Below are 24,833 nucleotides of genomic sequence, written 5' to 3' on the forward strand. Positions count from 1 at the left end.
TTTGTTTTCACAACTGCAGGGATTGCCAAATTTCCAATGTTTGTTTGCTTCAGATGCAAAGACCGTACAGAAATGTTTCAGTAACTGTATATGTATATAAAGAATGAAGTATATTTTTGCCATGGAAAAAACAAAACAACCTCTCCTGGACACCTTTCAAGAATTCTGCCCCCTCTGAGCCTTTGAAACTTTTCCCCGTTCATACTGGGGAAGTTGAAATCCCGTTATTCCCTTATTATTTTAACACTCCGAGATTTGTACATGTATCTGTCTCTGTCTTTTGATCTTGCCCTGTCTACATTATACTGACAAAGCGATTGCCCCCCTTTGAACTTCTACCCACTTGACCAGTCTGAGACAGAAGTGGAGTAGCACGCTCCAAGCAGAGCTCATCCGCTTCACCGTTCTTCCTCTTCTTCTATTTCTCATCTCAGTGTTTCTTTTACTTACTCTCTTCCTGCCTCCGGCGACATCCAGCCATGTGCAGCCGCCTCCCGGCACGGTGCAACAGCCTCCCAGTGTGGTGGGGCGTGGTGACTTCCCAGCCTGGTGCAGTGGCCTCCTGGCCTGGCACAACTGCCTCCAGGCATGGCATGGCAAACTACCAGCCTGGTGTAGCGGCCTCCGGGCGTGGCATCCTCCTGGCCCGGCGGGTGGCCTGAAGCAATCTCCCAGTCTCACCATCATCAACGTGAAGCCCAGCAGAGTCTGGAGCCAGGGCCTGGTGCGGTCTGGAGGCTAGGTGCCGGTGTGGTATCAGCGAGGAGACAGTGGTTCTGAACTTTTATTTCTCTATTTTCTGAAATCTTGTAATGAAAGAAGCTATACCTACATACATTTGTACCTAAGATGGCACTGCAAGTGGCGACGTATAAACTGTTCACTATACTTGTTGAGTATATGGGACAACAAAGGCTGATTCTAATTCAATGGCCTCATTTTAAGAACTTAAGATGCCATCCCTCCTTACTGCAGTAATTGACGTTTTGATTAATGTTACATCATCACCTCTTTTATTCACCTAACCTGGAATATCGAGCTGCCAGTCCTGTCCCATCCTCAACCAGGTCTCTATGATGGTGGTGATATCACATCCCTAAGTGTTAATCAATGCCCTCAACTCTTCTGCCATAGTGCAAGGCTCCTTACATCAAAATAAATACGACCAGCTTTGACAGCTCCCTTCTGCTTTACCTTGACCATATTCACACTGCCTTCTAGACCAATTTGGTTTTTTTCTTCATCTGTATGCACATCATCCCTATTGCACCAGCACTCCATAGCTTATGACCCTGCCAACTTAGGTTAAACCCACATCAACTGTACAAGCAATGCTCCCCAGCCCCAATGTTAGAACAAACAAGAAATATTTTAAACATGATAAATGCTGAACGATTATGAACCAATCAACTTGTAACTCTGAACAAAAAATATCATACCAAACCTCCCAAATGCAGCTTGAAAGCTCAAAGTAGAAACATGGTGTCCTGGATTGGGAAAAATAAACAGCTACTCCAATTTGAGCTCAGATCTTCACTGTTTCGGAACATAAATAACATGCTTGTGCTGCCAAGGATGTTTCTGGCATTGTCACGTACTGCCAAAGTTGTCATATAGACTCGATAAGACATCCCCAGAATGTATTCCCATCCCAGTTCTATTCCAGGAATAGGTGAATATGAGGATACATGGTATGTAACCATGTAAGCTCCTATATATATATTCTGCAGTACTATTCTTGACTTTCAAACCAATGACAATTTTGCGCAAATGGACATCAGAAACATGACATGATGAAATTGTGTCAAACAAATTGCAATTCCAAATTCAGCTTCTGTGGTTACTTGCCTGTTTAAAGCAATGTGGAGGAGCAGGGACTTCTCCATTTTCTTTTAAGTAATCATCCCAGTTAAAATGTTCTGCGATCAACCAGAAAAAGTTTAGTAAGTCATTCAATGGAACCATTTCACAGCCATTAATGCTACTCAAGGTCGCGTGAGATTCATACACATAACAAAGAAATATTTATTCTGCTTGGCTTCATGTGGTTTTGGTTACTGCCACTCAGAATATATACAACAAAAGCAATTAAATTCCATAGTTGACTTGATAAGGTATTTTCAGTAAATCACACTGAACTATCACTGTTTAAATTCGGACAAAAAAAAACTTCCTTAATCTCAAGATATTATGCAGGACATCAAATCTTTTCATGAAACTAAGTGGCTGCATAGAAAAATGGGAGTAATAGGATATTCGGCCTTTGGGCTGCCTGATCATCTAACTTAATAGCCTGCTCCTGCTTTACCCCTGCATGGCTGAAGGGTTCAGAAGATAAAGTGCTACGTCCAACTTCTCCGTGATATATAATATTTTGGGTTTGACAACTTTTGGCGGTAGTGATTTCTACAGGCTCACCCCTCTCTGGGTGAAGAAATTTCTGTTCTGTCCGAGACGGTTTACCTTATATCCTTCGACTGTGACCCGTTTCTGGACGAGCCATCAGGAACGTCCTTCCTGCATTTACCCTGTCTCAACCAGTTAGACTTTTATAGGTTCCTATGCAAATGTGGCTAAGAACCAGCTAGACAGAGCATATGTGGAGGTCTATCATTGATAAAATTCACAAGAGGTTGTCAATGTACTTTTTACAATAGAACACAAAAGTCTATCATTCATAAAGGGAAAAACAAACTATATTACACAATACAAGAACTATTCAAATGAGCTCACTACAAATATCAGAAGGAAAAATTAAACTTTTTAACCCCAATAATAATTTTACACACTTGTAAACCTCAGAAAAGGGCTCCCCCAGTTCCATCACCACTTTATGTTTAGCTATGCACCTTATCCAATCCTTTTTGTCAAAGTTCTGCGCATGCTTGAGTGGAAGGACATTGACAACTTGGTGGAGCGGGCAGATAGATGGCAGATGAGGTTCAATACAGAGAAGTGAGGTGATGCACTGTGTCAATAGAGCACTGAAAAACAATACAAAATTGGGGGGTGGGGGGCTGGTGACAATTCTAAAGGGGGTGCAGGAGCAAAGGGACCTGGGTATATATGTATACAGACTATTAAAAGGTGACAGGTCAAGTGGGCAAAGAATTTAATAAAACACAGTATTCTTCATTTTATTAACAAGGGCATAAAATTACAAGAACAAGGATATGATTTGAACTTGTACAGGACACTTGTTAAACCTTAGCTAGAGTGTTGTGTGTACAGCTGTGGCTATATATCATAGGAAACATGAAAATTCATTGGCAAGAGTGCAGAAGCAATTTCCAGGAATAAGAAATTTCAGTTATGCCGATAGTTTGAAGATGTTGGAACTGTTGTCCTTAGGGAGAAGGTTGAGAGGACATTTGATAGAAGTTTTCAAAATCATGAGGGGATTGGACAGAAGCTGTTCCCGCTCACAAAAGAAAAACAAGATGGCGTAGATTTAATGTGATGGGAGAAAATATTTTTCATAAGTAGTTAGAGTATGGAGTGTACTGCATAGAAAGGTGGTGGAAGCAGGTTCAATTGAGGCAAAGTGGGCCATGGGTGATTGTTTGGAAAAAAATGGTGTGCAGGGAAAAATGGAAAAAGCAGGAGACTGGCACAAGGTAATGGAACCAGTGTAGACATGACGGCTCAGTCGCCCCCTTCTATGCCATAACAATTCTGAGATTCAACGATTCAGTCACCCAATATTATTCACTTTAAATGATGTTGCTCCCAGACACCTTTAACAGTTAACTCAGTTCACTATTATTACTAAAACTCACACTTTGAACAGCCTTACAAGATATCTTCCTTTCTGTTTCTGGAGCTTTCTTCTGAGCAAATTTTGCCCTGTTTTGGAGAGGAGTAAACGAATAGCGCCGCTAAGAGACATTCTGAATAAAGCAGTTTCTGACCATAAACCTCCTCATCCTCTCTCTTGCTTGCAAATGCTTTAGCAATCATCTTCCTGGGAGCTTGTTAATCACTTAGTTGAAATCATACAATTTTGCGGAAATGCTGTCTAGAGCTCAATGTTCAAAATAACTTGAACCTTGTTTAAAAAAAATACACACCTTCAAAGAACTGAACATTAAAATCCACTTAGCTTCCAAAGAACCTTAAGTGTTCAAATAATATTACATTTAGATCTTTCATCACACTTCCAAATGAATTATTCTCTTCCCATACTCCGTAACATTCAGCTTTCGTCACAAGTCCAAAACAAGTGAGGCTAAACAGGCATAAGATGTTGCAAGCTTTTAGAACACCAAAACAAGTGCCCACAAAAGTAGTTAAGAGCACAATGATCTAGGTTTAAGTGTTGCATGAAACTCCCAACAGCAGCACTAATGTGTAGTGTTAACGATGATTTGTCATTCATGTTTTATGCTTAGTGGCTGCTTTTCAATATGTTTCATAAAAGACCAAAATCGATCAGCCACACATAAATGTCAACAGGAACGTTACATAAACCCACCACATATCCAACATGGCCGATTAGGCAGGGAGAAAACTGGGATGAACCTCAATCTGATACCAGCTAAAGTCAGACATCCAGCATTTTACTCGATTCTGTGATCATTATAAAAGAACATATAGCACAGCAAACTTAGACAGAAGGATTTGCAAATGGGCATTTCTAAACATCAAGTTAACTTTTTGATGGGATGCAGCTAAAACTTCTCAATGAAACCTAGGTTCAAGACAGATATCCATTACATTATTTTTTATCTATGACAAAATTACGAACTGTGAGGTGACATCAAGATTCGGATATAGAGAAACTGTGACAAAAGCTGGCCTTTCTATCAAGAGGACTTAACACAAGGATGCAGAAATAATGCTGCTGTTATACTAAACCCTGGATAAACCCCACTTCGGGCAGCACAGTGGCTCAGTGGTTAGCACTGCTGTCTCACAGCACCAGGGACCCGGGTTCGATTTTAACTTCGGGAGACTGACTGTGTGGAGTTTACACATTCTCCCAGTGTCTGCGTGGGTTTCCTCCGGATGGTCCAGTTTCTCCCATAGTCCAAAGATGTGCCATGCTAAATTGCCCAGAGTGTCCAGGGATGTGTAGGTGAGGAGTAGATTAGCCATGGGAAATGCAAGGTTACAGGGATAGGGTAAGGTCTATGTGGGACGCTCTTTGGAGATTTGGTGTGGACTTGTTAGGCCGAATGGCCTGTTTCCACACTGGGGGAATTCTATTCTATTCTTGGAGGAGCAGATCTTGGCATCATACCTTAAGAAGGATACATTGGCCTTGGAGGAAGTACAACACAGGTTTACAAAAATCATACATGAATTACTTCAGCGGTTAGGTTTGAGGAGAGTTGTATAAATTAGACCTATTTTCTCTAGAATTTAGAAGTTAAAGGGTGATCTGATTGAAGTCTTGAAAGTATTAACAGGAAAAGGCAGGATAAAGATAAGCAGGTCAGATAGCATTCGAGGCACAGGGAAGTCAACTGTCTGACCTGTTGCGCTTTCTCAGCTCCATGTTTACTGGCTGTAGCTTCCAGCATCTGCAGTCCTGACTATTTCCAGGATAAAGATGAACCCTTTCCACTGGTTGGGAACTCTAGAACTAAGGTATAGTCTGAGAATTACGGCCAAACCATTCAGGAGAGATATTAGGTAGCATTTCTTTGCACAAAGGATGGTAGCTGTTTGGAACTCCCTTCCGCAAGACAGCAGTGGATGTAGGATCAGTTGTTAATTTTAAACCTGAAATAGATTTTTTTTTGTTAAGCCAAGTTATTAAGGGATATGGGCAAAAGACGGGAATATGGAGTCAGGCTACAGATCAGCCATGATCTCACTGAATGATGCAATAGGCTTGAGAAGTTGAATTATTTAGCCCTGTTCCTATGTATCCATAAGCAATTATAAAATATATGAAAACAATGGATGGTAACAGGCCAGTACTTTGTACTGGTAGATTGAAATTTTAACCTGAAATCTCACTGCGACACTTACACATGTTTTTTTTTATTTATTCATTCAGGGGATGAGGGCATCACTAGCCAGGCAGCATTTATTGCCCATCCCTAATTGCCCAGAGGGCAGTTAAGAGTCAACCACATTGCTGTGGGTCTGGAGTTACATGTAGGCCAGACCAGGTAAGGAAGGCAGTTTCCTTCCCTAAAGGATATTAGTGAACCAGATGGGTTTTTCTAACAATCAACAATGGATTCATAGTCAGCGTTAGACTCTTAATTCCTGATATTTATTGAATTCAAAATCCATCATCTGCCGTGGCAGGATTTGAACCCGGGTCCCCACAACATTGTCCAGGTCTCTGGATTAGCAGTCCAGCGATAATACCACTAGGCCATGACCTCCCCAATGCCTTTAGATGAATTTAATAATGAATAAATAATTTGGATAAATTATGTTTTATTTCAAGAGGTACAAGCCAACTTCCTGGATAGGATCGAAACATAGATAACATTGTAGATGGCAAGTTTCCAAGCTAGGAAAGAAATTTATGAACTCGAAATTTGCAATGTAAAGTTTTCAAAGGCCTCAACAATTCCCAACAGATTTTGTAATATAGCCTATTTTTGAAATGGGAATCTCAGCACAGACACAGAGTATTTCTTCACTGTTGGGCAATAGCAATTTTATAAAATCTAATCAGAGTTGCTTGATGCCAGTGAGACATATAGCAAAAGTTCTATTCCAGAATCAGGGATGAACATGTTTAAGGTTTTGAGTGAACTGAGCCTAGGAATGGAAGATGCGGCTATTGCTCTCATTTCTTCCCCGATCAGACAGACAGTCACTCGTGGACATGTCAACAAATCTACCATGTCACCCAAATGCCTGGATTCTCAGCAAATATCAGATTGTCACCAAATGAATCAGGTCATGCCAATGATGACAGTTGTATCTAGGACTGAAAATCAGGCAATAAATTACCTATTCTACATGATTTGAGAAATATTTCACTGTTGGTATGTCAGGTGCTGTATTTTGCAAAGGCAAATCAGGGCAAGGCTTATACAGTTAATGGTAAGGTCCTGGGGAGCATTGCTGAATGAAGAGACCTTGCAGTGCAGGTTCATAGTTCCTTGAAAGTGGAGTCACAGGTAGACAGGGCAGTGAAGAAAGTGTTTGGTATGCTTGCCTTTATTGGTCAGTGCATTGAGTATAGGAGTTGGGAGGTCATGTTGCGGCTGTACAAGACATTGGTTCAGCCACTTTTGGAATACTGTGCGCAATTCTGGTCTCCCTGCTATAGGAAGGATATTGTGAAACATGAAAGGGTTGAAAAGATTTACAAGGATGTGCCAGGGTTTGAGATGTAGGGACAGGCTTTATAGACTGGAGCTATTTTCCCTGCAGTGTCAGAGGCTAAGCGGTGACCTTACAGAGGTTTACAAAATCATTAGGGGCATGAGGGTAAATAGGCAAGTTCTTTTCCCCAGGGTGGGCAAGTCCAAAAATAAAGGGCATAGGTTTAAGGTGAGAGGGGAAAGATCTAAAAGGGACCTAAGGGGCAACTTTTTCACGCAGAGGGTGATGCGTGTACGGAATGAGCTGCCAGACGAAATGGAGGAGGCTGGTTCAATTACTACATATAAAAGGCATCTAGATGGGTATATGAATAGAAAGGGTTTAGAGGGATATTGACAAAATGCTGGCAAATGGGACTAGATTAGTTTAGGATATCTGTTCGGCATGAGTGAGTTGTACCGAAGGGTCTGTTTCCATTCTGTGCATGTCTATGACTTTCTGGTTGACTTAAACACAATTCCTCTTTGTCTCAGCAGCTACAGAGTACAGCTGAAAGAATAGTTTTCAATCTGTGTGAATACACTGCTTAGATGAGACTAGCATCCAAAAAATGTGTTATGAAAATAGTCAAAAATCCTAGGACATATTAGTTACTCAACTTGTAGCCTCTATTTACTTTTCAAATTATATGTTCACTCCATAAAAGAAATGGATGACGGAGACTAAAATTTCTGGTTAAAACTTATGCCAAGAATGCACAAAAAACCATCATTCCACAGAACAGCAACAGCTCTGACCATGAGATCCTAATCTTGTCACATGAAGTCCCTTCCCTGAGTATACTTCTATTTAGGACTGAAACTAAAAATGCAATTAATTATTTAATAAAACATGAACAACATGGATAACTGTGAAGTTTAGTCTTTGATGTGAAAAGCAGAAAATATTATTTAAAAATGATAATGTATGGGGAATGTGAATGCACAAAGGGATCTGGGTGTCCTTGTACACCAGTCAAAACAAAAGCAAACAGATAGGTGCAGCAAACAATTCAAAAGGCCAATGTTATGTTGATTCTGACTATACCAGGCTGTTGCTTGACTAGGTTGTGGGACATTTTCCCAATTTTGGTGCAAACTCCTAGATGCTAAAGAAAACCCTGTCAACCTTGTGAAGATATGTGCCATTGTTGTTTCTGTCATCTTCTGTACCAGGTGGTTTCCCTGACTTTATACTTTCCAGATTCTCCACAGCAGTCAGTACAACTGAGTTACTTGACAGGCCATTTCAGAGGCCAGTATAGGGTGAAATGTATGGCTGTGGAGGAGTCAGTGATGATGCTGTCACTTTAACATGTTACTTTGTCCTTTTTTTTTTTACAAACAAAAGGTTGTAAGGCAGAGGCACCGAGCTACCTCTAAGAAAATAAACAATTTGTGAGGACTTGGGGTTTTTTTTAAAAAAGTTGGAAAAATGGAAGCAGACTGCTTGTGGCTATTTCTTACAGATCAGACTTTCTTGTTTTTTTTAGTATTTAGTTTTAGTTTGGAGTCTCTAAAGAGTTAGAGCTTCAGTGAATGTCTCCTAACTGCTAGTTTCTCTGAATTTTCTCATGTTTTTTCCACCTGGTTTGGAGAGCTATATTGAAGAATGTGTGTCTGAAATTGCCTTTTTGCCAAGGGGTGTGTTTATGGGATGCTCCTATATTGGAATAGTTAATTAGTAACAGTTACTGTATCTATTATTCAGTTAAGTTTTCCAACAGTTGTTATTCTAAATTCGTTTTTCTTTTGTTTGTATTTTAACTACAGTGTTTAAGTAAATTGTGTTTTGCTTAACGTCAAGTAGTTTGACCAGTTGCATGCATCAAACACAATGCTTCACATCCAACTTTAAAAGAAGTGGTTATGATCGAGGTTACGTTCTTAAAACATATTGAAGGGGTCCAGTCTGGTATATAATACATAGGTCAGAACATGCATGGGCCTGCCAGCACACAGTGAAACCTACAGGTGTGGATCTAGAGTCACATGTAGGTCAGAACATGTAAGGACCACAGATTTACTTCCCTAAATGATGTTAATGAACCCCAGATGGAATTTCATTTAGAGCAATAATAATTTCACGGTCAGCATTACCGAGACTAGATTTCAATTTCAGATTTAATTAACTGACTTTAAATTTCAGCTGCTGTGGTGGGATTTAAACCCATACCCTCAGGATATCACCATGATACCATCATCTCTCAATATATTTGGTGCCTTCATAAACAAACCTGGTCCATTCTGGTCAGTCACAAACCAAGGTTTGCCAATGTATTGGCAGGAATACTTGACATCTTCAGGCATGTTTTAAGGCCTGCCCTGTAGCATACGCCTTGTTCTTCTGAGAATCTCCAACCACATGTAACTTGAAGGATGCAGTCTGGTGTCTGGCATATTAACAATCTATCCTGCCCAATAGAGCACATTCTGGACAGGCACCTTGAAGAGTAGAAATTGTACTTGTACTGAACTACAGTTAATCAATAAAGCAAGTGTACATCACTAGACATCTTCCACTAATGGACTCACTATATAGATGAATCTCTAACAAATATCTAATGCGTTTTCTGTGCAATTGGCAGGTCTCTAGATTTAGTCTATGGCTGGACCAGAACTTTAGATGTCAGCACAGCTATTGTGATCCTAAAGTAAATATATTACGAAAAGAGAGAGCGAACAGGGTTCCAAGACAATGTTGGAAAAAAGCATTTTGTAAATTAGTTGAATACCCAGTGTGCAAAGTTAAAGTCAGCTATTCTAAAATAAAAAGCAAGCAGAAGTTTTGTAGTTATGGTAAAGGAATTGTTTTGCATGTAACTCGAGAAACTGAAGTTCAAAATTCTGATAACAGCAAGGCAGTGCTGTGTGAAGAAATTTACTTCTGCCAATTCAAAGTAACACAGTTCCTCATATTCCGGTTATCAGAAATCCAGCACCCGTACACTGCAGTCATGATGTATTTATTACAATTGCAGCATTCTCACACTGCCATCTAATGACAAGATTACACCATTGGAGGGCACCAGTGTTCCATGTACCGAATTCTTGTTCTACAGGAAATCTAACCCCCTCAAACACAAAAATCACCAGTTAAATCTTGAACAACTCACCTGAACAAAAGGCATTGCATTCCAAATTTTGACAAATGAATCAGGTTCCATGTAAAAACAATCAAGTTAAAATCTAATACCAAACAGCATCTGCATGTTTTAAACAAAAAAACAAAGTGCAGGAGAAATTCAGCAGGTCTGGCAGTATCTGTCGAAAGAACAGAGTTAACATTGGAGTCTGAAATTCAGCATCTACTATGGTGAGATGCGAATCCAGATTACTAGCCTGATTTATGAGACCTGTGACACAACTCCCACACCTCCATGTGCCTCACAAACTACCAGCATACAGTGGTAGCAGTGTGCACCATCTACAAGGTGCAGTGACTTGCCAAGACTCATTTGCGATCACCTTCCAAAGCCACAAACGCTTTCAACAAGGAGAAGAGCAACAGATGCATAGGAACACCATGATCTAAAAGTTCCTCATTATCAATGGTTCAAAATCATAAAGCACCCTTTCCAACACCACTTTGGATAAACTGCACCTACATATTGCAGCAACTCAAGACGACAACTGACCACTCTATTCAAAGACAATTAGTTTTGGGCAACAAATGTTGACGACTGAGATGCTCAATTCCCAAAAGTAAATTTTTGGAAAACATCACAGGCTCAGAAATGTCTTGTGAATTACAAAAACAAATTAATGAATAATGTTGAAAGATGAAATACATCATTAATTAAAAGTTCAAGAAAAGGTTTCAGAGGTTGCACTATTTCAGATTGTTCATGTAGTTTAAGCACAAACGTTCCTGCTCAGCTGTTAACAAATTCACACAGGAAGGTAGGTTTGAAAGATCCTGCCTATACATAACACATATAAACCTTTAAACTTCCTCCCCATGAGTCATTTATGTGATTGTACACCAGCCTCTGTAGTACAGGAGTGGAGTAAGCAAAAGTTTAGCACACAAGCTTGGGGAAAAATGCAGTGCTGTACAACCTAGTCAAAGCAGGAATTCAAAGAACAGAAAATGCTGGAACCATTCAATAGACCTGTCAGTAGTAGTGCAGGGAAAAAAAAAAGGTTATTTTTCAGACCCATCAAAAGTGTAGAATTTTAAATAGACAGCATGTAAAAAAAAGGTAAGAGATAAATGCTTGCACAAAAGAAAAACAACAAAAAGGATTTGCGAGCTCTTAAGATGGATGAAGTGACATTACCACAAGACAATAGGAATCATAACCAAAAAGACATGAGACAGACGGTCAACCTGAAGTGATGAGCACTTTAGCAAAACCAAGTCATAACCAGATGATGCCAGAAAAGCAGATCAAGCTCTGGACAACAAAAACTGAACAGCATACCAATAACACTAAGGATGCAGAACACCCCACCAGCTTTGTGCTCTGACAGTGTCGCTACCTCCCTCCCCACCACCCGCCCCCCAAAATTCCCGCACCTCCTGCTATGAAGAAAGGAGGAGTTAAAGTTAAAATTTAAAAGTCTTATATGAATGTCAGAAAACTACATAATTTAAAATTTGAAAATAGTGATTTACAAATCAATTTTCTTTCAGTGAGCTTATTTTTGCTTTATATGAGAACTAGGATGCAATTTCATTACATACAATTTTTAAAAATCTTCTTTGCAATAAATCAACAAGCAATTTTATGCATAGAAAGAGTATTTCCACAAAAATATTAGTGAGACTACTTAGAAATTATTTCCAATGAATAGAATCCTTAAAAGATGAATTAGACAGTTCTAACTGGTTTCCGCATCAAGCTAATAAGTAAAATGGATGACTGAATGCAACTAACTGCATCACGCAGAGTATACAGAGATGAATTTTGCTGTTTTCAGTTGTTTTAAGTAGGTTAGATGAAAAGTATTTTACGCAATAAATTTACAAGTGGAAAAAGCAAAGACACCTTATGCCGGGCCACTGGTCTCATTAGAGCTCTCTCATGTTGACAAAGGGATCAAATTCATCAATGAAGTCCAACAGAATACTGTTATAATCACTTGGCAAATTATTTAAAAGTAAACTCAAAAAATTCCTAAAAAACAAATTAACTACTTCAGCATTGCAAAACTTGTTTGCATGCCAACTAGAGAAAAAATAAACGTTTGAAGACAGTTAAATAAAAAAAGAGTACTTAAGCTATTTGTAATAATATTACTTGCAAAAATGAAATATGTACACCTGCGTTTGCATGGCATGTGCATTTTAAGATACCAACACGTTTCAGTGGTTTAAGAAAGAAAACAAATCAAATACTGTAAAGTTTTGTATACGAAAATTGTAACATAACACAGAAGTTACTTACCACTACTCTTAAGAGGATTGTTTAGTACATGGCTCTTGCCAGTTTTTTCTTTTCGATTTTCTTTTGAATCTAAGGAAATGCAAACATAATACTTTAGGTACATTAATCATTGGTTGCAATGTATGAATAAGTCCTTTATACGGCTCGATAGATTAAATCCAAAACAATTAGTCCTATCTTCTTCAAATATTCATGTATTCAGTTTAAAATAGAAGGAAAAAGCATTCTAGTGGAAAATTCTGCGGTAGTAGCTCTGATGTGCTGGATTGTATAAATGCTGACATTAAGCAAGAACCTATGAAGCAAAGGCAAAGTAGTATTAATAGGGGAGGGTTTAGTTCAACATAGATTGGGAGAGGCAGACAAGCACCTATCAGAAAGGTCAAGGATTTCTGGAGTGTGTCCAGGATAGTTTCCTACAGCAATACGTGCTGGATTCAATATTGAATTTAGCAATGAGCCGGATTCAATTAGTATCTTAATCACACATGAACTCTTATCAAATAGTCATCATAACATGATTAAGTTCAACATAGCTTTGGAAAGCAACAAGCATGAATCAGCTATCGAATTTTAGATTTTCGTTAGGTCAACTTCAATGAGATGAGATGCAAACTGTCCACAGCAAACTGGGTGAGAAATCCGCTAATGGGTAAAATAACTGAAGAATAGCAGATGTTTAAAGAAGCATTTAATAGAAGTTTATGCCGGAGGGGGAAAGCTCCACTTCAGAGAAACAGCCATGGATTACTAAAGAAATATGAGACAACATAAAGTTAAAGAAAGGGCTTATAAAAATTCAAGAAATAGCATAGATCCTGCTGAAGGGGAAAGAAAGACAGACTAGAAATGGGCCCTAAAGAAGCCTATAAGAGAGTTACAAGAAGGGATAGTGAGAGAAAACTCACAGGGAAATCAAAATCAATATGACAAAATTCTATAAGTACATAAAGAGAAAGCAGGTGGTCAGGAGCAATATAGGCACCAAAGACAAAGTGTAAATATCGTCAATGATTATGGGGAGATAGCAGACATATTGAAGAATTATTTTGCCGCAGTATTTACAGCAGAAAAGGATGATAGCTTGCCTCAAAACCCGAGGATTTTAAGAGCGGATTGGAGACAAGGACTGAATAAAATTAACAAGTAAAACGTCAATAACGAGGAAATGAATGGAATTAAAAGAGGGACAAATCACTGACACTTTGCTTCCAAAAGTGTTAAAGGAAGCAGAGGAGCACATTGTAGAGTCCTAACGATAATGCTTCAGAGTTGCCTCAATTCAGGGGTTATTCCTTTGGATTGCAACACTTCATGTCACTTTACTTTTTAAGAAGGGTGAAAAGGAATTACACACTGGTTTTGAGAAAGGGTCACCGGATCAGATTTGATTTCTCTTCATAGATGCTGCCAGATCTGTTGAGCTTTTCCAGCAACTTCTGTTTTTCTTCCTGATTTACAGAATCCGCAGTTCTTTGGGTTTATATTAATCTAAATATCACTTGAAGACATCCCAGAGCAGGTCACAGTTTTCAAGATAGGTGGAGTTTAGGGAAGTTATCTAGTTTACTATTTTTCTACATGCTGGCCGGGAGAGATTTTTAGTTGCAGCTTGCACTAAGGCCTGGTGTGGTTTGTGGTTCCCAAACAGGCAGCTAAAATAAATGCCATGTACACTTACAGTGGAAGCAGGATAAAACATTAGTATCAACAAGAAAGCTGAATTAAGTGAGCAATAACTGCATTTTAAATTTCATGAGGAAATACATGTTCGAAGATAGAGAGTGAACACAAAGTGGTACAAAGACACGTGACAAATAAAGTAACAAGTAAATTAACTTGGAACATAGAGAAAGTAACCAGAACAAATCCGAAAAGTCAACAACTGGGAGCCTACAACGCAATGGTCTGACAACATAGACTTTACTAGCTTCAAAATCTCCCCACCCCTCGGCCTCATCCCATGACCAACCCTCCCTCTCATGCCTGCCTCCTTGACCAGTCAGTCTTCTCTCCCACCTAGCTCCCTCTCATCCCCGCCTCCTTGACCTGTCCGTCTTCTCCCCCACCTATCTGCCCCTCCCACCTCACTGCCTACCTGCACACACCTATCACCATCCCACCTATCTTTCCCAGCCCCACGCCTATTCTCTATTTATTTCAGAGCTCCCTTCGCCCTCCCCCATTTCTGAAGATGGGTCCCAACCCGAAACGTCAGCTTTCCTGCTCCTCTGATGCTGCCTGGCCTGCTGTGTTCCTCCAGCTCCACACTGTGTTATAACTGAAGAAGTCATATTGGATTTAGCGATGAGAAGCTAAACAAAATTAGTTTTCAATCTGACGGTAAGGGAGCACCTCAAACAACATCATTAACATATTTAAATTCAATATTAAGCTCAAATGAAATAGGCACTCATAAATCTGAAAACTGAAGCAAATTTGACTATTCACTGAGCTAATCTGTTCAAGATAAAATATACCTGAAAACAATGGAAACTTTTCAAGAAACAAATTGGCAGGTAAAGGCTCAATCTTTGTGGTTCACAAGAATAAAGAAGCAGTATCAGATGACAAGAAAGCGCACACACACACAAATGCAAGAGAAAATATAAACAGCCACCTGGAAGAACTATGTAAACCAGTCAAAAAGACTTCCAAAAATGGAATATGAAAAGGGGTATCAAAGTTAATAACACAGCCTTTGCAAATATTTTGAGGGGAATGTGAGACCATTGAAGATGAATGGCAAGCCTGGATGAAGTAATCGCAGGCTTTTACTTCTTAAACAATCCTTGGAGGAAGAGAAACTAAAAGAAAGAACGGAAGAACTTCGTAAGAGTTAATAAATAAAATGTTTAAGAGTGGATCTTTTTAAAAAAAAAAAAATGGAGATTTAAGATAGACAAATCACCAGAAACGGAGTTTCGACCCATGATGTTGTTGAGAACAGGTATACAAATAGTAACTGCAGTTACAATTTAACAGAAAGCATGAATTTGCTTTTAGACTGGCAATTTTCCAATGTTACACTTGGGGGAAAAACAAAGAGGAAGATGAAGCAATTAAGTAATTTCAGGCTTATTTTATAATTTTCAGGAAGTTACTGAAATGCATCAGCGGCAGTGTGACTAATTGAGACAAGTATGAGCTAATCAAAATGGATGCAAATTTATGAAAAGTCGGCCACATCTGACTCATCTACTCGATTTTTATTTTTGAGGTCACACACATGGTGGATAGGGAATGCCTATGAATGTTTTTGACACAGACATCCAGAAGGCATTAAATAAGTTCTCCACAAGGAGGTTATTCAGAAAACAAGAATGCAGAGAATTGAAGGTAACCTTGTTTTGCAAACAACTAATTAGGAGGTACATAGGAGACCAAGCAGAGAAAAAGGACAGAGTTGCCCCTTGGCAAGATGTAACGAGGGACATTCCTAAGCATCTGAGCTGGTTCCTCAGCTTTTCATTGTCAATGTTCATGACTTGGACTTGTTGAACGAAGGAGGAATTTAGACAAGGTACATGGATGGACAAACTAAGTGGGCAAAATTATGGAGGATGAAGTTCAATCCTAGGAAAGGCAAGTAAATGCACTTGACAAATCACAATAATTTCCTAATGTCAAGATACATGCAGTTGTGAAGCAGAAATTGGATTTAGGTGTTATGGACACACCATTAAAAGATACTGTAGTGGTACAAACGTGAGGAAATGAAAGACCAAATAATTTTGGAAGGGGTATAGCAGACACACTACATTGATCACATGGGTGAAAAGGGTTAAATTATGAAGACAGAACGTAGAATCTTAGCCTGTATCCATGTATGCACTAAGACCATTGCAGTTAAGCTCATGAGAGAAATCACTAACTAGCTTTCTTTAACATTGCTGCACACAAGACGTTGTCTTGCTGCATGAGCAGACATCTTCCAGAACTCAAGAGTTGGGCACCAGCTCCATTTCATCTGGTCTTGAGATGACATAACTTCTTTCAACTAGACTCATGAGCCATTCTGGATAAAAAGATCTCGTTCCCTTTAGACACAGCGATTTATCTAACTTGTTCACAAGGTTCAGCCAACATGGGGCCTGCAGGCAAAAAAGTAGCCCACAAATAGATCTTACCTGGCTTGCCACTGGGCTTCTAGATATAGGAAGCATAACCAAAAGATACTGCAAAGAGTTGCTCCTCCGATCAAATGCCATTTCTCTGCTGATAAGCTCATTAGTAAACTGATCAGCAGCAAACACAGGAAACAGAGTTGCGCAAACAAGAATAACATTGCTTAAGCCAAGCCTTTACAGCATGAGCAGCGCCACAGTCTCTTTTTCTCATGGGCGGTTCAAGGATTAGGGCACCCACTGGGCTTCGTGTATGGGGCAGAGGCTTCCAGATGGTAAGCAAGTCAGGCTGAAACCAAGTCTCTTGTCCTTGGTGCAGGACCGCTGAAAAAGAATAATCAAGGTGGCTGCATGCTTCTCAACTCTCAGGGCTATGAGGAGTGTGTATGTCAACAAAGGAGTATGAGCGCGCGCGGGCGAGAGGAGAAAGAACAAATGACTGTCAAGATGGAGAGAGTGTTTGAATTCAGAGACTGAGCTGTACACACTCTGGTTCCATATACCTATCCGCAAAGCACATCAGGAAAAGAGAAATTCCATGGGCACTCTGCAACTTTCACATCCATTACACCAAGGCCCATTTAGAACGTGCCAAAATTGGAGGTCCACAGCACAGGAGAAAACATTGAGTCTGCACTAGTAGAAAACAACCCCCTAACTATTCTAATCACATTTTCTAGCACTTGGCCCATAGCTTTATATGCCTTGCTATTGCAAGTGCACATCTAAATACTTCCTGAGTGTTATGAAGGTATCTGCCTCGACTACCCTTACAGGCAGTGAGTTCCAGCTTCCCAACTCCCTCTGGGTCAAAAACATTTTCCTCACATCCCATCTAAATTTCCTGCCCCTTACTTTAAATCTATGCCTCCTGGTCACTGATTCCTGCCCCAACAGGAAAAGTTTCTTCAAGTCCATCCTCTCTTATCTTCATTATTTTATACATCTTAAGCATGTCATTCCTTAACCCTATATTCTCTGTTCCAAGGAAAACAAACCCAATCAATCCAATTTCTCTCCTTAACCAAGATTCTTCAGCCCAGACGACGTCCTATTCTTCACTTGTGGAAAACAAAAAGGTCAGTGGTTACTCAAGTCCAACTCCTTAACTAGGTCTCAGTCTCCTCTCCTTCCTCCATGACCAGGATTTGGGGCCTAGTCTGTCTCTCTCTGGATCTAAGTCTTAATCAAGGCAAAATAATTAGTTAGCTCTGCAGCTCAACACTAAAAGCAATTTTACTCATAACTTATTTAAAATGATCATTTCCTTGATTGGAATCATGTTTTCCTTTCATGCCCATGGTTACTACTGTTCCTAATCTTGCCTTCTTGAAACCTGATCACAGCCACAAGACAAAAAAAATTGATGTGTGCCACCCCATGCTAAAACAGTTGGAAAAACCTAGTCTAAAATAATCAGAGGATTAAATTAAGTAAATACAGAGAAGTGAGTTCCTCTTGTACAAGAATTCCAGAATAAGAGAACACGATCTCAATTTAAAGTAGCCACTGAAAAATTCAATCAGAAAACATTTTCCCTCAAAGTAGTTAAAATCTAGAATTTAGTCTCTCAAAAAGCAATAGTTGCTAGGTCATTTGGAATTTTGAAGACTAAAATCAATGGATAGTTGTTGGAGCAGGGTAGCAAGATCTCTAAAACAAAGCGAGTAAAAGGAATTAATTAAACGCTAGCCACAATCTAACCAGAAAGGCACATAGGCTTAAAGGTCTACGCGTATCCCAAACCCAAAAATAACAGATTTGTACAGTCATTGTACAATACTTCAAGATCTAGATTGTATGTCATGCACAAACTAAGGAAGCCCAACTTGACTGTTTAAAGACAAACAAAACACTCACACAAGAAAAACATAGCAACACGCCAGACAGGCAGTATAACTTGGTTTTGTTTTTGTCTTTTCCACAAGACATGGAGGGAAGTAAAACTATTTTAAGGACATTTGCTAGTTTAAATTTTAAAAAGGACTTTGTTAGTCTAAAACAAAGCAAACATTGATCACATGACAGATATAACAATAATTTTCTGGAAAATTTCAAAGCAATTACCAGGAGGAACAAACATCATACTACTGAATCTCTCATCCATGCATTGTGGGAGCTTCGCAGTCAACAAAGAAAAAGTCAATGATTTGTTTTACCCTCCCTTCACCCCAGCAGGGACTAAAAACAAATTGGTGCTCTTGAATCTCTATACTTCATATGGCGCTAATGGCCCAACATCTCACTCAAACAATGGATTTTCCCAACGGCAATAGCAATTTAACCCTTTTATATTTATGAAAGGATTGTTGGCCCATTTATCTCAAAAGGTGAATACTGGATCTCTGGCCAGAGGGACAAAAACCTATTTGTTAAATTCAAGGTTAATCCTTAGAAGGGCCCCATCACAAATCAAAACTCTTTCCAATTCGAGTCATAGAGATACACAGCATGGAAACAGACCCTTCGGTACAACTCGTCCGTGCCGACCAGATATCCTAAAATAATCTAGTCCCATTTGCCAGCATTTGGCCAATATCCCTCTAAACCCTTCCTATTCATGTACCCATCCAGATGCTTTTTATATGTAGTAATTGTACCAGCCTCCACCACTTCCTGTGCCAGCTCATTCCATATACGCACTACCCTCTGTGTGAAAAAGTTGTCCCTTAGATCCCTTTTAAATCTTTCCAAACTCACCTTAAACCTCTGCCCCCTAGTTTTGGACTCCCCCACCCTGGGGAAGAAAGCTTGCCTATTTACCCTATTCATGTCCCTCATGATTTTATAAGCCTCCACGGTCACCCCTCAGCCTCTGATGCTCCGGGGAAAATAGCCCCAGTCTATTCAGCCTCCCCCAATTGCTCAAACGCTCGAACCCTGGCACATCTTTGTAAATCTTTTCTGAACCCTTTCACGTTTCAGAACATCCTTCCTATAGCAGGGAGACCTGAATTGCAGGCAGTATCCCAAAAGTGGCCTAAGCAATATCCTGTAAAGCCACAACATGACCTCCCAACTCCTATTTTCAATAAAGCTTTAAAGACATCCTTTGTCTGGTAACCATCTGGTCTATTATTGATATCACAGTTTGCTAAGTATCTAACTCCAGGCTTTGTTCAACCTGCGTCTGGTCCAGATTTCCTTCAAAACCTATATCTGGAGGAAAACTGGTCTTCACTTGAAATGTGGAAAAAGTCTGTACACTATTATCTTGCTGGTCCTTCAATCAACTATGAACAGAATTCTGTTATATCGGTCTTCCACATCCATTTGAATCCAAGATCTTGCAAAATTTTCATTGGCTACGGACTTTCCAGACGCTCAGAAAAATCACAAGTTCACACCCATGCGTTGAACTTCTTTTCCTTAGTTAAACCTCATTATAAGCTTTTCCTTCCTTCCCATTGTACCTGCATGCATATCTTAAAGCAATCACCTGAGTTTGAATGCCAGAGTAAACTATACTTTTGATTTAATCAGAAAGAACATTTGCTACATGCCATTTAAAAATTTAAGTTCATAAATTGAGTTTTGGGGAAAAATCATGCAACAGCCTCTCGCAGAAGAGGAAAAAGAATACCAAAACTAAGACACATGTGCTCGCTGACAAAACAGCAGAAACTTGGGAGAATTCAATTACTCTCCTTCATGTCCATAACAATAATCCTGGAATTTCATTTTCTGTCATAACATTAGTCTGTTTTAATTTGAAGCTAATTTAATCTTATGAGCAATCACAAAACCAAGATCCTTATAGAGTGTTTAAAAAAAAAGAGTAGTTGATATGAGGATGTATTGATTCCCATTCATTGAATAGTTCTTTTCAACCTCCTAACCAGCTTCCACGTGCTATGGCAACACAAGAATGTGTACAATTTGAACAATGTAGAGAGTCTGACAGAGGAGCCACCACACAAATAATTTATTATATCTTTCAGTCAACTCTATATAGATGAAATGGGTCAAATTCTACCCATGGCAACTTTAAAAATACTATAAACTGGAACTTGATTAAATGGATGTAATTGAACAGAATAATATTTCATGTGTCTCAGACCATTATTTCCCTGGTAAATAACATGGTAGCACTCAACCACCAAACCACCCATAAACAACAATTTATTACCAAGACTTTTAAAATTCTTTTACATCAGAATGTGGAATCTTGGTCCTCAATGACTGACCACATAATAAAAATAATGCTTCTCTTTTGAATGATATACCATAAAAATCAAACAAATGGGACAAAAATGCCTTGGTCCAACTGAAACTCAAAGTTCCAAAGTGTAACAACATCTGCCAAATCTGAATTTAAAATGTCATCAGCCAATCTCCCATAAAGCATTTACAGTTCACTGTATCATTAACCAGGACTGCTCTTTCAAAAAAAGAAATTTGAACATTTCTGCAACTGCCTATAATGGACCTTTTACTTGTTTATGTACCACAGGACTGAATAACAGAACATGCTGCTTTGTGGATGACAGCTCATTTGATCAATCCAACTTCTGGCATAGACACCACTGATTTTGCTGGACTAAAACTGGACACACCAACTAAGAGGTACTCCGTCCCGGTTAACTTAGACAAACTTCACATACTTGTTTTGCGCCTTCTCATTGTGTAATTTTGCTTGCAGTAATGGGAAACACATAATCCAGGCTCTTACAGCATTTCAGCATGACGACTGTCATATTTTGGTAACAAGCACCTCATGCATGTATCATGCATAAGATGCTGCATTTCAGGTTGTTTTTAAAGGCCTTGAAAAAATTCTTGTTCATGCTCATCAACTCAAAATTGCAATTTAACAGTCACAGTATTGGATCAACTGCAGATCCAACCCTTAAGCCATTCCCCAAGGATTTTGCTGGGCAATAAAATCAATTTCTACTTTGAAAGCCTTAATTTGCTTTTAATGGCACTTTAAGATTACAACAAAGCTAGTTTAAGGCTAATGAAAAATTACCATGAGACCTTGCACACTACCAGCTTTATTCATACTAGCGTTCTGATCAGGCAACAATTAGTACTGATGTAGTTCCTGATAATTATTCGCAAGAAAAAGATGAGGGCACTTGAACAACTGAAAAATATCATTAATCTTATCTGCAATGAGAAGCGCACCACAGCAAGGTATAAAGGCAATCCATAATAAATCCTACCGCCAATCAAAATCACATACTTTCAATCCACAAAGGTGGTACATTAATAAAAAAAATTATTTTACTCAGACAAGCTTACCTTTTGTTGCTGAAGCCCTCCCCATGGCAATTCCTGCAATGTTCTACAACACGCAAAAGCTGCAGTAAAACCAACTTCCTTTCCTTCAAAGTTTTCCTGCAAAATGCAGATTACAGAGGCTGTAATAATTTGCTTATGAACAAAATAGGAAAATGCACCTAGACGTGAAGTTTTAACAAAGAAGATGCAGACATCAGTTATAAACAACTGCTACCTTTATCTGATTAATCCTCCATTCTTCTGTATGAACTTTAAGGGTTGATAAAGAGTTCTTTGAATTAATTGAACACTGAGGGTTAAAATTGTAGCCAACATCCTGGGTGAACAAATTGTACTCCTCTCCCATGTTAACTTTTCAACTGTTCAGCTAGGCCTCAACAATGTTGGCACACTTTGAAGTATACAGATCGTCGGTCTAACTACAGCACATGTAGCGCAGCGGTTCAAATAAAAAATAACTTGCCACCACCTTCTCAAGCGTGACTAGGCATGGGCAAAATGCTAACCCAGACGGTGACACCTTGTTCCACAAGTGAATAATAAAATAAGACTGGTCATGATACTTCAGCCATCTGAAAGCACAAACTTGTTACTTTATTTTGCAACATAATTACAAAGAGAATATTTGAGTGTGTGGGTAATGGCATTATAATTTATCAATGAGCACTGTTGGCACCAAAAGTAGTTTTAAAAAAAAAATGGCAGCTTAACCTTCATCCAGTCACGGGATATACGAAGCACAGTGAAGTGGGGTAGCAGATAAGAATTAGGTCAGCAACTGTTGTTCAAAGTATTTCACTTTGGTTAGAAAGAAAAATTACACAAATCAACTTTCTTTTTGAAAATAGTCATTAACTAGTTTTCATTTCACCTGCTGAAAGGGTCATGTGGAGAGAGGAGTACATTGTTTATTTCACTTGCGTGTTAAATTCTAAGAACAGTGCACTTAATAGATGGGTTTTTTGGTCTGGTCATCTTCTTTAAATAATGGGAGACACTAATCTGAAGTCAAAGATGTGCTTTGAACAAATCTACAACGAACAAATGTTTTTCAATATAGAAAGTGAGTTTGGGGAATTGATAATGTAAAGTACATTGCAGAATTGAACAATTATTTTGCACCAGTCTTCACTCTCAGAAGCACTATAAATCAAGAAATGGATGGGAGGCTCCCCCAGGAAAATTACAATCACCAGACAAGTAATACTGAGTAACATGGTCAAGCTGCAGGCTGACAAATACCTGGGTCCTGCTGGACCTCATCTTAGGGTCTCAGACGAAGTGGCTAATGAGATAGTTGATACACTGGTTTTAATTTTCCACAACTCCCAAGATTCACAGGAGGATCCATTGGATTACAACGTAGCACAAGTAATTCCTTTATTCAAAACAAAGGGATGCTGAAAGCAGGTAACTGCAGGCCAGCTAGTTTAGCAGTCATGGGGAAGATGTTACAAGTTATTAGAGATGTTATAGCAGAGAACTTGAGATGTTCAAAGTAATTATACAGAGTCAATGCAGTTTAATGAAAGGGAAATCATGTTTGACTGATCTGTTGGAGCTCTTCAAGGACATAACATACTCAGAATGAAGGAGAACAAGTGGATACACTGCATTTATATTTCCAGAACACATCTGAAGAAGCGTCACTTCAAAAGGTTATTTTCGAAAATGAAAACTCAAGGTATATAAAGGTATCACATTATTTTGTTAACAGGAAGCAGAGCTTGAACAGAAACAGGGCTTTTTTCAGGTTCATAAATTATGTGACATGGCGACCAGTGTTGGGAACTCCAAGGTTGGGCCAAGGGTATGGTTGACAAATTGCTAAGGACATGAAGACAAATAGGCAGTAACTTGTGAAGAAGCCATAAGGCGGCTCTTTAAAAAAAAACATAGATTGGTCGTTAAATGAACCTAACAGTGAAATTGTACATTTTAGCAGGTGAAATAAAACACATGCAATCCAAGTAGAGAAAGATTGCGCAGCTCAGGGATGTAGAAGAACCCGGGTGACCAAATGCATGGGATCACAAAAGATTAGTATGCAGGTAAAGCAAGCAATTCCAAAAGTTAATACTACGTTATCATTTAATTGCAAGGGAAACTGGGCACAAAAGTAGGCAGGTTATCCTGGAGTTATAGAGATCATATCTGGAAAACTGTGCCACAGTACTGATCTTTTCATTTAAGGAAGGAAGCAGTTTAAAGAAGGCTTACCAGGCTACCTGCTGGTGTGGGCGGGTGATCTCAGGAGGAAAGGTCAGCCAGGCTAGACTTGTACCCACTAGCGCTTCGAAGACTAAGAAGTGACTTGTCTGCAACATACGAAGATCCTTCGGGGTCTTGACAATCTGGATATGGAGGTGATGTTTGTTTTTATCTGAGAAACTGGAACTAAAAGGGGTCACCCATCTATAAAAGATGAGACAAAATTTGTTCTCACAGACGGTCAAGAGTCTTTGGAACTCATTACAAAAAGGCAGTGGAAGCAAAGCCTTTGAATATTTTGAGGCCATATTTTACTGGTTTAGGTGGAGCAAAGGGTACAAAGTTGTCAGGAGTTCATGGAAATGTAGATTTGTGGTCACAATTAGCCATGATCTTATTCAATAGCAGGGCAGGTTCAAGAGGCTGAAAGGCCTATTCCTGCACCTTGTTTCTCTGTTTTTAATATTTAACTGAAAATTCCTGAAATTTTGGAAGGATAATAACCAACCGCAAGTCACTGAATTTAGTGAAAACTGCATTTATGGTATCAAAGCATGCTATGAAATCACCTGGAT

General features: G+C 39.1%; 1 protein-coding gene across 6 annotated transcripts in view; it reads right to left on the reverse strand.

Annotated features, from left to right (window-relative positions):
- Positions 1–24,833, reverse strand: part of scml2 (Scm polycomb group protein like 2) — a 106,669-nt gene that overhangs the window by 62,186 nt on the left and 19,650 nt on the right. For 2 of the 6 annotated variants that reach the window (XM_048602704.1, XM_048602702.1), the window contains exons 2-5: positions 24,268–24,401; positions 22,048–22,143; positions 12,674–12,742; positions 1,849–1,919 (exon numbers count right to left, since the gene is read on the reverse strand). In XM_048602704.1, coding sequence (XP_048458661.1) covers positions 1,849–1,919; positions 12,674–12,742; positions 22,048–22,072 — 165 coding nt within the window. In that variant the 5' untranslated portion in view covers positions 22,073–22,143; positions 24,268–24,401. Of the gene's footprint in view, positions 1–1,848; positions 1,920–12,673; positions 12,743–16,803; positions 16,913–22,047; positions 22,144–24,267; positions 24,402–24,833 lie in introns of those variants that run through there. The other 4 variants (XM_020529888.2, XM_020529817.2, XM_048602705.1 and 1 more) reach the window with 3 other exon arrangements.

The sequence above is a fragment of the Rhincodon typus genome, chromosome 11 (genome assembly GCF_021869965.1).
Source record: "Rhincodon typus isolate 14 chromosome 11, sRhiTyp1.1, whole genome shotgun sequence".
NCBI lineage: Eukaryota > Metazoa > Chordata > Chondrichthyes > Orectolobiformes > Rhincodontidae > Rhincodon > Rhincodon typus.